Here is a 16,542-nt window from a genome sequence, read left to right as displayed (position 1 = left end):
TTTCAGGTAATGTAGCTGGAAGCTTTTTTAATGATAGCTGTAGCCACTATGAATGCTTGGCTGGATTTCAAAAGCTTTTAATAGCTTCAGGTCAGCAGCTGGTCTATTGACACAAGAAAAAATTGAAACTTTTAAGAGGCTGTAATAACAATGTACCTTTTCTGTGGTTTCTTGTTTGTTTACAAATCTAATATGCACTTAAAGGATTATTATTTTCTGCACCAGAGTAGTTTTTTTTCTTTCCAGAATCAATGATAGAGTGTTTGAATTCAGAGTTTCATTGAAGTGTTAGAGGTTTAATATTTTCACAATAATTTTATAATAACTCCCATTGCTATTGTATAGCTCCTAAGGGTCGTAGCTAGTGCGTACTGGGTGAGTGGCTATGGAGGATACATTGGAGGCATGGAGGTGGCTTGGGGGATCTGAGATGGCATGTGTGATCTGAGGGGCATGGGGTTGCATGAGAGGTTGGATGGGGAGGTGAGGGGGCATGGGGATCTGAAGGACATGGAGTGGCATGAATAATCTGAGGAGGCATCAGTGACCTCAAGGGGCATGGGTGATCTGAGGGAGCATTAGATGGCATTGGCGACCAGAAGGGACAAGTGGTGGCATGGGAGATAGGGTGGCATGTGGGGTGAGGGGTCATTTTTACGAGGCCTTTAAACAATGGTGGGAGCTAGACTGCTGTGTTGGAGAACCAAGGCGGACCTTCTAACTGGCCCACCTCTGCACCCCATACTCCTCACACATTCCACTGCAGCTCACAAAGTCCTCTGCGAACCGGGCCCCTGTGTGAAAACTCAAAAATCCCAGGCAAAGTCACACATGGGTCAGGTGTGCATTTCAGAAGACACATAAGTGCAGCGGTTGGGTCTTCCCGAGCCCACACGGAAATCTTGGCCAAGAGGGCCACAGCTAACATTACCACCCTAGTTACTAGGTGTAAAATATCTGCCTAAGTTCCCATTCTTTATCACTATGGACAGCCAGTGTTGACAAAGTTGTGCAATTGCCTTTCACCTCTGGGCACAAAACTGAAATCCACCCAAGCTTATTTGCTGGTCACAAGGGTTCAATTTGAAATAAGTTTGGGCGATTGCAACCCATACCTTGGCAGGATTTGGTCTATGCTATGGAATGGCAGTAATCCTTGGCATTAAGTGGCACTAAATTGATTTTTTCCTCTCCATGGGGCTGAGTTGGGAAGTGGAAAAATGCCCTTCTGTTGAGATTTTTGACTCACGCAGATTAATGGTACGTCAGAAAGGGAGGTTTGTTGTGCTGTGCTGTGGTATGCTAGACCTGGGAGCACCTGACACCAAATTGATGAGGGGAGTTCCATCTTCTGAGCACTACTATCCCATGTCTTGATAAGCTTAAAACTCAGAAAATTCATCTGCTGAAAACATCTCTCTTGCTAAAGTATTCTGCTCAGAATTAGAAATTTAGTTTGGAGATGTAATAATAGAGAAAAGCATTCAAATTTACAGTGTAGGAGAAGCCCATTTGGTCCATCATTCTTCAACTGGAGCCATTAAACCCAATTTCATTTCCATGCTTGTGTACAGTTAGGAGCAGGAGTAGGCCACTTGCTCCCTCAAGTCCACTCCCACCATTCAGTAAAATCATGGCTGCTCTGATTGTGGCCTCAACTCCACATTTTCATCTACCCCAATAAGCTTTGACTCCTGTTAAAAATCTATCAAACTCTGATTTAAAAAATATCATTGATTTTGTCTCCACCGCTCTCTGGGGAATAGAGTTCCAAAGATTCACAACCCTCGAGAAAAAAATTTCTTCTCAACTTCATCTTAAATGGGAGACCCCTTATTTTTAAGCTGTGTCCCCAAATTCTAGTATTTCCGTACCCTTTTCACTGTACCATTTCATATTCTTACTTTTGAAACCCTTGGAATAATTCCTCTTTGAAATAGTGTTATAGTGTCTGGCTCAGTCACCCCAAAAACAACAACTTGCATTTATATAGCGTCTTTAATGTAGCAAAGTATTGTCAGACACCACAGGAGCATTACAAACAAAATTTGACTTTGAGTCATAGACGACATTATGCCGAGTGACCAAAGGCTTGGGCAAAAGATGTAGGTTTTAAGGAGAGCAATAGAGAGGCAAAGAGTTTGAGGGAGGAACTTCCAGGGTTTGTGGTGCGGTGATGTGAAGCACAAGAGATTGGAGCTGGAGGAGCATTGGGATCTGAGCACTGTGGGGCTGGAGGAGGATACAGAGATAGGGTGGGGTGAGGGAATGGAAGGATTTGAAAACAAAAATAGATGAGTATCTTAAAATTGAGGCAATGCCAGACTGGGAGCCAATGTAAGTCAGCAAGGACAGGGGTGATGGATTAATGTGATTTGGTAAGAGTTCAGGCAGCAGAGCTCTGCAATCTCTAAGTGTGAATATACAGTGACAGTCTCACTGTAAATGGCAACCAGATAAGGAGATAGTGCCAAGCAAACAAATTTTCATGATGAAAACTGTGTAGTATTCCACACCAAACATCTGTCTGCTAAATGTGACGGCAAACTTTGTACTTTGCAGAGCTAAAGATGCAGTTTGAACTGGTCCAGCAATAAATGAAATGGCTCTTGGATAGCAAGATATAGAAAAGTGGGTGTGTAAAATGGTTGAAAAATTTATGTAATGTAGCATATTTTTGGCCAAAAAATTAGGTTTTGCAGAGCATCTTAAAGGTGGGAAGAGGGGTAAAACATGCAGAGTTTTTGGGAGGGCTAAGGGCCTCGGCAGCTGAAGGCACGGCCCAACCACAGTGGGATGAAGAAAATTAGGGACACACAAGGGAACGGGAGGAGCACAGTCTGTGAATGATGGTAGGACTGGAGGAGATCATAGTGGCAGGAAGGCCTGAGGCCATGGAGGGGTTTGAACACAAGGCTTGGAATTTTAAAATGGAGGCGTTGCTTAACCAGGAGCCCACAAAGGTCAGGAAGCATCAGGGCGATATGTGAACAGGAATTGGTGCAAGTTAGGGTACATGCAGCAGGGTTTTGGATGAGTTTAAGTAAATGGAGCTTGGAAGACAGGAGGCTGGTCGCCCTTGTGCTTTCCAGCCAGTTTGAGGAGCCTGAGTCCAGTTTCAAGGGATGTTTGACGTAAAAGCCACTGTATGAACTTTCAGCAAGGTGGAGTGGGATTCATAGGAATTCGAGTGCTTGCTGAAGATGGTTTCCCATTCCTATCCTTGGACACAACTTGTTGAGAGCAAGGTCCTGAATTCCCAATTTATGTGCTCCTACCGGGTGAAGCTAAGTAGCAATCTAAGAGAATTCCCTTGATGAACCTGCAACAACCAAGAACAATTGACAACTCTTAGATTAGTCACACGCTATTAGTCACTGCTATAAGCAATGTTAACCCAAATCTATAATCAAGGTGTATATCCCGCAGTTTGGATTCGAACATAGTGATTAGTCTTCTGCAATGATCATAAATGCCAAGTAAAACTAATTCGTTATACTAATCTGTATGCTGCCTCAACCTCCATTCAAAGCAGGAAGGTCACTCAATTGCTAGCTGCAGGCACTAATAACAGAGCTCACATAACTGGAGAGAAATTGGGAAGCTCATCATATTTTTGTAATTACAAACCACAATACCTCAGCTTTGAAAATAAACCACTTAAATAATTAAAGATGAGAAGCACAGTTGAGATAACTGAACACTAATTCAACCCCTCCCCCGCTCATCCTCTGCTTGCCACACGTGAACAGCAAGGCTCAAACAGGCATTCTTAATAACACCACGAGCTTCATTCAACTAAAGAGCTAAAAGACAGAGTAGACCTGCAGACTGTGCATTAAAATGGCCCCCCATGGGTGATTTCAGTGCTTTAGGATATGAGCAATGAAAATTTGGTGGTCGGGAGAGGAACAATAGAATAATGATAAAAACAAAAAGCTAAAAGCTACTGCGGATGCTGGAAATCCAAAACAAAAACAGAATTACCTGGAAAAACTCAGCAGGTCTGGCAGCATCGGCGGAGAAGAAATCAGTTAACATTTCGAGCCTTCATTCTGCCGAAGGGCCATGAAGGCTCGAAATGTTAACTGATTTCTTCTCCGCCGATGCTGCCAGACCTGCTGAGTTTTTCCAGGTAATTCTGTTTTTGAATAGAATAATGATTGTTGATAATGAAAAATGCAATTGTTTTCTTCAGACATTGTGCATTGTTTCTCTATAAACATACAACAAACTGTTAACGATTGATCAGCCAGACAGGTTTACTACTGATACCTGATGTGTCACTGGGCTGGAATTCATAAGAACACAAGAGGTAGGAGCATGCTTAGACCATACAGCCCATTGAGCCTATTCTGCCGCTCAATAGAATCATGGCTGATCTTCTGCCTAACTCCACTTCCCCAACTGCTACCCATATCCCCCAATTCCCCGGGAGGTGAAAAATCTATCTCAGCCTTAAACCTACTCAACGGAGCACATACAATTTCAAAGATTCACAGCCCTTTGCGTGAAGTAATTTCTCCTCATCTCAGTCCTAAATGATCAACCCCTTGTCCTGAAGCTGCACCCCTGTGTCCTAGATTCCCCAGCCAGGGGCGACAACCTCTTAGTTTCTACCCTGGGAAGCCCCTTCAGAATCATAAATAAAAACAGAAAGTGCTGGATACACTCAACAAGTCTGGCAGCATCTGTGGTGAGAGAAGCAATGTATGAGCCGAATTTGACACTTCTTCAGAACAGAGGGTAGAAATGTGCTAGGTTATATGCCGGCAAAAGAGGGGAGGGGGAAGGAAGAATAAAAGGGGAGGTCTGGGGTAGGGTAGAGGGCAGGAGAGATTTAATGGCAAAGATGTCATGGAACAAGAGTCAAGGGAAGTGGCCATGGTTGTGGTAAAGAAACAGCATTTGTGCAATGATTGTAGATGGCAGAATAATGAGCAGCTTTGTCTGAAAGCAAAAACGTGAAAAACAAGATTCAAACAGGCAAACAGCAAAAAAAAAAAGAATTAAAATGGGGGGCAGAGGTCATGGCATGGCCTGAAATTGTTGAATTCAATGTTAAATCCAGAAGGTTGTAAAGTGCCTGATCGGAAGATGAGGTGCTGTTCCTCCAGTTTGCGTTAGGATTCACTGGAACACTAGAGCAGGCCGAGGCCGAGATCAAGGTGTTGAATTGAAATAGCAGTGACAGGAAGCTCATGGTCAGGTTTGTGGAATAAGGGGAGGTTTCTGAAAGGCAGTCACCCCATCTACGTTTGGTCTCCCCAATGTAAGGAAGCCACATTATGAACAGCGAAAACAGTATACCAGTTTGAAAGAATACAAGTAAATCATTGCTCTTGGAAGGATTGCTTTATCCCTTCAGAATCTTGTACGTTTCAACGAGATCACCAATCATTCCTCTAAACTGCAGAGAGTATAGGCCCAACTTATTCAGACTCTATTTGTACGGACAACCCTGTGATAAGATTAATTCTTCCAGATAACTCTCTCGGACAAAGGCGAATAGCTGGAGTGGTGCTCATTGTGTAAGCAATGGAAAGTGCATGGTTTTAACTAGTTAAACTCCAGCAGCTCCCTGCACGCACTTGGGTTAGACCCAAGGCCTCAGGATCTAAGCATCTCTACAAGTGTGTACACTCCATATTAGACGGACAAAAACTCTACAGTTGTGTGCCTACATAGCAACAATGACTTCACCTCAAAACAGATTTACAGCTACATGGAGACTACAGAAGCTGTAATTGTTCTCTTCTGAGCAGAGAGGGCGAAGGGGAGCTTTAATTGAGGTGTTCAAAATTCCGACAGAGCAGATAAGGAGAAGCTGTTCCCATTGGCAGAAGGATCAATAACCAGAGGACACAAATGGAAGATAACTGGCAACAGAAGAGATAAGAATGATTTTTACATGGCAAGTTTTTTTGATGTGGATTGCACTGCATGAAAGGGTGGTGGAAGTAGATTAAATAGTAAGTGCCAGAGGGAACTGGATATATACAATATGCAAGGCTATGGGGAAAGAGCAGGGCAAGTGGTATTCATTTCAGAGCTGGCATAGCACTTCTGTGCTAGAAGATTCTACCAATCCATGAAAAAACATCCATTGTTAGTGAATCACTTTGAGGTGCCATGAAAAGGTGATGATTCGGTATCTAATCTTTCTTTTTTAGTCTTATTTGTTACAATCTATGAAGGCAACTTTTGAGTCAAACTTTCCATGGTCCTGGGACTCAGCATGCTCAAACTGTCTGGAAACCACAAGGTTGTATTTAGACGGAGCTCAGTGTTGCAAGTAACAACCAACCAGGTGATGCACAATGGGCTTGTTGCCCAGCTACTAACACATAACAAAGGAAACAAAGTTGACTGCTGATTATGCCACACCTGATGCCTAGTGACCAGAACCCAAGACTCCACCATGTCGAAATCATTGCTGTCTGGATATCCATCGGGTACTGGAGAATCTCCTTCAGGGCCGCACAGGAAACAGCATCAATGGATTAACAGGTGGCATTAGCTTATCCCTTGGCTCAGTTGGTAAATGAGCGGCCTAGTTCACTACTCCCCTCAGACCAGCAAAGTTGGTCTTATAGTTTGTACAAAATCATCGCATCTCAACCAGGTCTCATTGCTCCTGGGTTGGGGGTGTGATCAACAATTGTTCATTTGCAGTTGTGATTCACCTACAGAATTCTATTGGGGAGGAGGGCATCATCTTTATTAAAAGTTTCACACATATCACACATCCATCATACACTAGGTTAATTGAGGGCAAGTGGGCTGTCGTGGAGAAAAACATAATCCAACCTATATCCAACAGTACACTCCGAGCACACAGCCTCACCCGCTGGGGTACATAGAGAAACTGTGGGTACACCTTGCCAATAATGGACTCTGCAGTAGTGAAATTTTAAATATCTAACCTTGGTGCCACTTGATCACAATGATGTTATTTGCTTCATCTTACCGTCTACATTACCGAGGCTGACCATTTCTGACACTTCCGCCTTGGTAGTGTTAGCAAGTTGCTCAATGAAAATGAACAGCAAGGTGGCTAGCTACTGCTGGTATTGCCAAGGTCTAGAGCCAATGGCATCATAACCACCAACAGAGCCCCAAAAGTGCATCACTGTTAACTCAATAAAAAGCCAAAATGGATTCAATATTATCTTCAACAAGTAGCTAATTAGCTACCTAATTACTTTTATTTATTTCAATACTTGAGTTAAAGTGGTTTCTTGCCTTGTGAATAAAGGACCAGGAATGCACCAATGATGCAAGGAGGGAAGACGAAAATAACCATCCAGGATTCCCATACCAGATCATAATCTATTAATTCCTGCTTGAAAGTGCATCAGGGTCAAGGTCCAATGCAGTGCCATGCCCGACTAAGGCTCTGCTTCATCAGGAGAGAAGGGAAGAGTAGGCAATAACCTAGATTTTTTGCCAAGTCGAGCCAACTCTGGGGCCCTTTAAAAAATGGCAAATGGTGCCTGATCCTGGGTTTCCCGCCCTATTCCCGTTTCTGGCAAATTTTGCCAGCGTGGGATAAGGTTGCAGGTGGCCAGCCTGCACGCAGCACTCCCGCCCTTGCCAGCTTAATTGTGGGGTTGAGCAGTTTTTCACCAAGTGCCAACCGCCTCACATAAGCCAGGTTAGCGAGCACCAGCATGAAAGGTATCACAGCCAAGACCAAACATCTTGCCACTTAAAGGAGTCATGAAGGAGCAATTAGAAGCAGGATGCTTCACTGATTTTTCTCCTCCCTTAGCCCTTGCGTTGCCCCAAGTGAGATCAGCAAATTCCACTGGGAATCAAACCTGGGCCATTTCCTGACCGTTACAACTCATTACCGCACTGTGTAATACATTTACCCAACAGCACATCAGTCAGGTTTAGAAGCATCCAGTGAAGCTTATAATAGGCTGCACTGCTCCATGCATTTCAAACGTGCAACCAAACCAACAGAAGCAGTCTTATACAGTCAGCCCCAAGCTATTCAGGATGTTTTCTAACAAAGCTGCCAACTCCTGCATGGACTTGCTGAGATAGTTCTATATGTAAAAAAGTGTTTGAAAATCACTGCCATCCGATAAAAGAGAATTCAAAGCAGATCTTCAAGGGGAAGTGAGGGGAAGAAGAAAGGAATTCTGCCGTCTGACAGGGAGCCCTTTCTTCTCCAACCAGCTGGTTAATTGGCTCTGACAAAACGTCAAGCGTCAATCTTCAGGGAGATGTGAGGATGTGGGGGTGAAGTCAATAGTAGCTGCGCTCGGAGAAATGGATCAAAATCAAACCTCAGCTTCAGACAGGCAATGGATGAGCATCACTAAATCACTTTTATAATGAATAATGATTAGACTCACTCAATGCCAGGTAAAATTATGACACAAGTTGAAAACCAAGGTAACCCAGAGAATCACGAAATGACTGACTCTATCTCAGTGGTAGCTGAGGGTAGCTCAGTAAGGTATCTTGGTATAGTTAGTTGGGTATGAGGGTCAGCTAGTCTGAGGGTGTTTGGATAGTCACCCACAGACTGGTCTGCAGACTGGTTCACCCACAGACAAATGCTTCAAAGATTGGACAGTTGTACTTTCCCTCTGTGAGCCCATTTGATAAAAGAGTGATGAGCAGGGAGGTCACATGCCTTATCCCCGGTCTAAGTTAGCAATTTTCTATCATGGCAGTCAGGAGCTGCAGGGTTTAACAAATGGATGCAGCTTTCATGCTCTTTCCTCAGGAAAATGAAGAGGAGAAAAAGGAGGATGGGGGCCTGCAATTAGCCTCGGCACCACTCCCCCATTCATGGCCCCAGCAGTAGACCGTGCTGTAAAAAATAAGACAAGAAAGAAGTCTATTTATAAGTGTATTAACTTTCACGCTTAATGTGATGGATGGGGTGCCAATCAAGCGGGCTGCTTTGTCCTAAATGGTGTCGAACGTCGAGTGTCGCTGGCGCTGCACTCATTCAGGCAAGTGGAGAGTATTCCTTCACACTCCTGACTTGTGCTTTGTAGATGGTGAAAAGGCTTTGGGGAGTCAGGGTGCAAGTCACTCACCATAGAATGCCCAGCCTCTGACCTGCTCTAGGAGCCATGGCATTTCTGCAGCTGGAAGAGTTGAGCTTCTGGCCAAGGTGATTCCCCCGGATCCCACCACCCAACAATAAGTTCACAGTGAGAGATTCGCCGGTGGTAATGCCATTTAATATCAAAGGAATTTAGATGCTGAAGGTGGTCATTGCCCGGCACTTACGCGACATGAATGTTGCCTGCCACTTATCAGCCAGTACAAATTGAGACACCCACCTGTATTGGATTATGTGAGTTTGGTTGCTGCAGTGGACTAGAGGGATTCTGGAGAAGCATAGCCTTGATCAGGGTGCTCTGATTTGATTGCCCACTTTGCATTGCACTGGGTGAAGCTTTGAGTGCCCCCACCCCACCCCTAAAGAGGAGCAGATTGCTGAAGCCCTTACCTGCTTTGCTTTGGATGGCATGTTTGTCAGAAGCAATTTTGGCAGATGTTGAAGTAACTGGTGCTTCAGTAGTTGGCGGGGTCAGCGCCCAGTAACAGGAATGAAATACAAACCCAAGTCAATAACTGAGCAAAACAGAAAAGGCAACTCGTATGATGACTCTGTGAGTTATCCAGGCCCCCGGTAATCCTGTAGGTTCTATTGAAGAGGCTGCATGTGAAACATTAAACTTTCTTCTCTTGCAACGAAATAAAGGTTCAAGCTTGCATTTACAGAATGTGTTATCATATTCTCTGGGTTGCTTTTGAAATTCAATCAGAGTTGATAGCAGTTGCTATAGCCGATTTATGTACAGCAAGATCCTGTGAACAGGTCATAGGCCGGATTTTGGTGGTGGTGGTTATGGGGAGAATGCACAACACACTAGGAAAGCATTTGGCTCGTCATCAAATAGCGTCAAGAGATCTTTTTAATATCACTTGAAGAGACAGGTGGGACCTTGTGTTAAGATTGCCCATAAAAGACCATGATGTAGAGCTCACTCGCCAGTACACTGATTGTTAACCAATGCGAATGGACTTCCTTATTGTAAACATCTTTTTTTTGACCATCACTACCCATTTCCTGACTTTTCCTTTTAACTTCTGAAAGGACGAAGTCTTTGTGAAAATTATTTGGTGACCTTTTTTTAATTTATTGACGAGCGCTGAGATGCAATGACAGGAATCAAATAGACATCGCTGCAATGAAAGGAAAATGGAGACATGTTTCTTCGTCACCAAATCTAAGAAAAGGCTTGCCAAGGCCCTTTTAATTATTATTGTACCTGGTTCCTGATGCTCATGCAAGGGGTTGTTAGTTGGTCTGCGCTGCTCTGAGTTTACTCATCAGTCTTAACTAAAGGCACCCATTCATGTTTCGACTAGTTCAGCACCCATTGCTCATCTCTCTTAGCTGCAGTCGCATCTATGCTTATTTGATTACGTGTCTTCAAATGGGACCACAAACAGGCGTTACAATGAAGCAGTCACCTTAGGTACCTGTTCAGACAGCTCCAGAGGGAACTGGCCGCAGACCCTGCCCTCACAAACAGGTGAGATGTTGATCCGTCAGTCTGCAGACACAACTACGTCTGAAAGCCAGTCCATCAATCATACAATCTCAGAATTATGCAGCACAGAACAGATGCCATTTTGCGCATAATGCTTGTGCCAACTGAAGAGAAATTCAGTCACTCCTACACCCCTGCACTTTCCCCTTCGCCCTACAAATATTTCCTTTTCAAGCATATATCCAACTCCCTTTTGAAAGTTATTACTGAATCTACTTCCACCACCCTTTCAGGCAGTGCATTCCAGATCATAATTCACTGCGTAAAAAGAAATTTCCCTCAGCGCCCCTCAGGTTCTTTTGCCAATGATCTTGAATCTGTATCCTCTGATTAGCAACCCTCCCACCAATGGCATCAGTTTCTCCCTTTCTACTCTTTCCAAATTCTACATAACTTTGAACGCTTCTACTAAATTTCCACTTAATCTTCTACATCCGAAGGAGAATAATCCCAGTCTCTCCACATAACTGGGCCCTCATTCTTGGTACCATTTTACATCCTTTATAAGGCCGTGACATCCTTCCTAAACTGTGGTGCCAAAATTAGAAATAACGATCTAGCTGAGAGGCCTAACCAGTGATTTTGAAAGGTTTATCATAACATCCTAGCTTTTGTACCATTTGCCTCCACTGCTGCAGCCATTTGCTTTTATACCAGCCTCCTCAATTTGCCCCGTCAACTTCAAAAATGACTTTGTGGGAATGAAAATGAAGCTTCCATGTCAAATCGAGATAGAATAAGTTTAGGTACTTCTAGAACTAGAAGCCATTGTTTAAAAATAAGGGGTCACCTATTTAAGACAGGGTTGAAGAGAAGATTTTTCTCTCAGGGTTGAAAATCTTTGGAGTCTTCCTCCAAAGGCAGTGGAAGTAGAATCTTTGAATATTTTTAAGGCAAATCTAGACAGATTCTTGATAAACAAGGGGGTGAAAGTTTATCGGGGGTAGGTCAGGAGGTTACAATCAAATCAGCCGTGATTTAATTGAATGGCAGAACAGGCTTGAGGGGCCGAATGGCCTATTCCTGCTCCAACTTGTATGTTCGTATGTGCAAGGAAAGATACATTACATAGGAAAATGTAGTTCCTCGTTACAACTGATTTTTGATATGTGGTACAATGGGATTGGGCTGGTGCAGGGTTTATTAGGCCAAGGAGATAGAAACAACACTATCAAAGGCCACCAAATGGAAACTACAGATGGGTAAACAGATGTCAAACAAGCTCTTAACACTCTCAATCTAGGCTCAGGCATAAAGACACAGTTGACAGAATTAGAATCAAACCTCAACAAGACTCATTGCCTTCAGGCTAGAAGGGGAGTGGGCAAGTGCAGCTGTAATGATATCAATCTCTCACAGGGGTTCAACAGGATGTTGTGAGTTAGGCTGGGTGCACGTGTGGGGAGGGGGTAAGGGGCGCAGGGACTAATCTATACCCCAGCCAAATGCCACTAAAGTGGATAATAGAGAACAGATTTACGAGTTGTGGGACCTTGCTGTGTGAAAATTGGCTTCCGTATTATCCTATTTTACAACAATATCTACACTTTCAAAGTAATTAATTAGCTGTGAAGTGTTTCGGAACATCTTGAGGACTTGAACACAACAGTGCAGATTCTTCTTCTGTTAGCTGGATGTGGTGACAAAATCAGTAAACTGACAGCACCATTGGCTCCCCAAACCCCCAAACCTCACCCGCCACCGCCACCACCCCCCCACACCCCCCCACCCACCCCCCCCCCAAACCCAGCTCCAGGTGATCTGTTCAGATAAGGTTCTCCGTTTTAAGAAAGTCTAGACATCCCAGAAGGCAGCCACATACGTTTGGCCTTCAGGTCCATGTACTGTACATGGACAACCAGCAACACCACAGAAAGAGGCTACTAACAGTAGAAAAGAGTGTAGAGAGATCCTCCTCCCTAAACAGCACACACTCAATAAGATGTTAAAAAGTGACATTAGGGCAAGCTCAAAGCACTTAATATAAAGTTGGTCAAAGCATCAAATTCCACCTCGGGCTGGCTGCAGACAGGAGTGGATTGGTTTATGGGCAGGTGCCTCCAACTCATCAACTTGCCAGCCACCAAATATTGATGTTTTGATGTCTCTGACAGAGACCTCCCTGAATGATCACACCCAACCCGTACGATGCCAGAATTCTTCAGTTGCTCGTTTTCACCTTTTACACCACAAGCTGGAAGCCTTCAAGAGCTCCACCTTATCCATACATTGTGTTACCTCCTAACACTGAGCCAAGCCAAGCAAGACAACCCCAGGTTTTACCCACGGGTGGTTTGGATTGAGCTCACCTTATTAAGGATAACACCAGGGAGGAAGGGGGTGGAAAGAGAAATGCTACAACCCTAACTGGGGTGGGGAGGTGGGGGTGGCATGGGGCGAAAAATCAGCAAGAGCCCCCACCCCAAAGGTTTGTGGAATTTTACCCCAAGTCAACACCTCCAAGAAAGGAGGGTGAACATTGAACGACAGAGGATTTCAATAGTTTTAAAGATCTCAATTTGTCTCCTTTCTGCAGAATCATATATTTATTTATATGAAGTTACTTGGGGCAGCCTCATCCCAGTTCATAAGAAATTTATGGCACTGCCCACTCTGAATGATTTGGTTGTGATCAGAGAGGATGGAGCCCCTCCTCTGCAGCTGATGTGCTTTAATGGAGCTGGTAGTCAATTTGTCTCCTTTCTGCAGGGTCATATATTTATAATGTCTTGTGTCTCTGGCGTCAGAAACAAACACTGCCAGCTCCGTTAAAGCACATCAGCCACAGAGGAGGGGCTCCATCCTCTCTGTCTTTTTAATCACTACCAAATCATTCAGAGTGGGCAGTGCCATAAATTTCTAATGAACTGGGATGAGGTTGCCCCAAGTGACTTCACAGGGGACCCTTACTGATAACAGAGGGAAGGAGTTAGGTTTGAAGAACCCTGGCTTGTGACCTTAGAATGGGCTTCACTCTCAAGAATGAACAACCAATTTCCGTAATTCCATGTCTCCGGCCTTAGCATGCCACCCTCCCACATGTTGGCATTGTGCCTCCACACTCTTGTTGCCATGCTGGATGCCAGCTTGGAAAAAGGGTAGCAGTGTGTGCCAGTGACGAGCAATGACTGGTCTGATGATTCTGATGATGTACAATGACCTAGTTTCTTGCCATGGCGGAAGCATATCATGATGTTAACCCAAGTCTGGGTACTCGATGCAAAAGCCGTAGTCCAAGCACCACTGTGCAAACTCACAGGCCCAGCAGAATAGGACCATCCAGCTACCAACGGCTGGTCAGAAATGAGAAACTTCTGCTCTGTAACCGTGTAAGTGTGAGAGCCAAACCTTGGAAGTTGAACACTCAGAAATATTTCAAAGCATTTTTTTTATATGAAAGCAGGAAAATATAGCAAGTTACTTCATGCAGAATCGAAAAAGCACTCACTTTTTAAGGTAGGAGCTCTTGCCAGAACCAAAAAGGAACTCCAAACAGAGCATTATAATTCACTTGAACTCCTTGATTAGATTCCAGCCTGTAGCTTCCCCCGGGTATCTATTATTCTATATATAAATCACTTAAACCCCCCCGATTAGATCCCAGCCTGTAATCCACTCTCGATATTCACTATTCAATAGATATACAATTCAAACCTCTTGACTGTATCTCACTCCCACTTATCCAATATTCCACATGTGATTTTGGCTCAGTGATAGCGTTTCTGCATGTAAGTTCAGAAGGTTGTGGGCTCAAAGGCCCATTACAGGGCTTGCCACATGATCTAGGCCGCCACTCCAGTGCAATACTGAGGAAGTGCAGCACTGTCTTTCAGATGATGCATTGAACCAGAGCCCTAACTGCCTGATGAGACGGATGAAAATCCCAAGCACACTTCTTGCTGAAGAACAGGGAGTTGTAATGATCGGCCCAACATTGATCGCTAAACCTAATCCAAATGCTCCAGGCTGAATGCCACCTCCTTCCCCCCTGCATGCCTGCAGCCCTGTCCCATGTGGCTTCTCCCCAGATCTCAACAACCTGCAGGAAGTCCAGAACTTACTGTCAAAGCTGTTGTGCTGTGTCATGAGCATCATCTGCACCGTACGGCTGGCGTTCCTCACCAGTGTCTCGAATTCACTGCGGCTCCTCTTGGCCAGGTTGTCCTCCATTTCGCTGGTGCAGCAGGTGTAACCCTGTGGGCAGATCCGCAGGTGCTCTCCTGAAACACAACACACATCCAAGTTTGAAAATGAAGGTTGGTGGAGAGGGCAGAATGTGCTTCTAACCAAAGAACTTCCCAAATCATTTCCAAGTTTTGCCCAATGTAATCTCCCAATGGCCCATTGAAAGTTAACAGGATCACACAATTGTTACAGCACAGGAGGCCATTCACCCCATCATGTCTGTACCGGCTCTCCAGATGAGCAATTCACTTCGTATCATTCTCCCACCTTCTCCCTGTAACCTTGCACATTCTTCCTTTTCAGAAAATAGTCTAATTTTGATCTCAAAATTTGTGAATGATACAAAACTTGGAAGCATTGCGAACTGTAAGAAGGATAGCGCAGAACTTCAAAAGGACATTGACAAGTTTATGGAATGGGTGGACAGGTGGTAGAAGAAGTTCAATTTGGAGAAACGTGAAGTGATTCATTTTGGTAGGAAGAACATGGAGAGACAATATAAAATAAAGGGTACAATTCTAAAGAGGGTGCAGGGGCAGAGGGACCCAGGTGTATATGTGCATTAGTCATTGAAGGTGGCAGGACAGGTTGAGAGAGCAGTTAATAAAGCATACAGTATCCTAGGCTTTATTAATAGGAGCATGAAGCACAATAGCAAAGAGGCTATGTTGACATTAGTTCAGTCTTAGCTGGAGTACTGCATCCAATTCTGCGTGCTGCACTTTAGGAAGGATGTGAAGGCATCGGAGAGAATGCAGAAAAGATTCACGAGAATGGTTCAGGGATGAGGAACTTGAGTCATGAAGATAAATTGGAGAAGTTAGAACTGTTTTCCTTGGAGAAAAGAAGGCTGAGAGCAGATCTAATAGAGGCATTCAAAATCATGAGGGGTCTGGATAGGGTAGATGGGGAGAAACTGTTCCCACTCTTGAAAGGATCTAGAACAAGGGGGCACAGATTTAAAATAATTGGCAAAAGTGACATGAGGAAAATTTTTTTCACACAGCGAGTGGTTACGGTTTGGAATTCACTGCCTGATAGTGTGGTGGAGGCAGGTTCATGGAAGGTTTAGGACTCTTCAGAGATGGGAAGGCCAAGGGAAGATTTAGTAAAGACACTCAAAATCATGAGGAATATTAATAGAGCAGACTGGAAGAAGCTGTTTCCATTGGCAGGAGGAACAGTAGCAAAGGACAGGATTTAAGATAATTGGTCCAAGAATCAGGAGGGGCGAGATGAGGTGAATTTTTTTTTTACACACCGAGTTATGATAATCTGGAATGTATTGCCTGACAGGATGGTGGAAGGAGATTCAACAGTAACTTTCAAAAGGGAATTAGGTAAACACTTGAAAAGGAAAATTTGCAACACAATGAGGAAAGGGAGGGTGAGTGGGACTATTTTGATAGCTCTTCCAAAGAAATGCCCTCTTCTACGCTGTTGTTTGAAGCCAGCACAGCACCAATCACACTGTATTGGCCGTGTTGTAGGCTCAAGTCCTGTTCCAGTGACTTGAGTACAAACTCTAGATTGATACTGCAGTGTAGCATTGATGGGGTGCCGCATTGTCAGAGGTCCATCTGCCCTCCGAGGTGGATATAAAATATACCCTGTAGTTGTTCTGAAGAGGAGCAAGGGAGTTCTAATGGTGTCCTAGTCAATTTTTATCCCTCGGCTAACATCACCAAAACAGATTACCTGGTCAATGTGGGAGCTTGCTGAGTACATATTGGCTGCTATACAACAGTGGCTGTACTTCATT

The 16,542-nt window shown here is 44.2% G+C and overlaps 1 protein-coding gene across 1 annotated transcript in view; it reads right to left on the bottom strand.

Annotated features, from left to right (window-relative positions):
• LOC144693625 (glypican-1-like) overlaps positions 1 to 16,542 on the bottom strand; it is a 180,900-nt gene that overhangs the window by 90,954 nt on the left and 73,404 nt on the right. Inside the window, exon 2 of the mRNA XM_078563456.1 lies at positions 14,657 to 14,815. Coding sequence (XP_078419582.1) covers positions 14,657 to 14,815 — 159 coding nt within the window. The remainder of the gene's footprint in view (positions 1 to 14,656; positions 14,816 to 16,542) is intronic.

The sequence above is a fragment of the Cetorhinus maximus genome, chromosome 19, assembly GCF_964194155.1.
Source record: "Cetorhinus maximus chromosome 19, sCetMax3.hap1.1, whole genome shotgun sequence".
Classification (NCBI taxonomy): domain Eukaryota; kingdom Metazoa; phylum Chordata; class Chondrichthyes; order Lamniformes; family Cetorhinidae; genus Cetorhinus; species Cetorhinus maximus.
The sequence above is the reverse complement of the archived record's forward strand: the minus strand, read 5'-3'. Positions and strand labels throughout refer to the sequence as shown.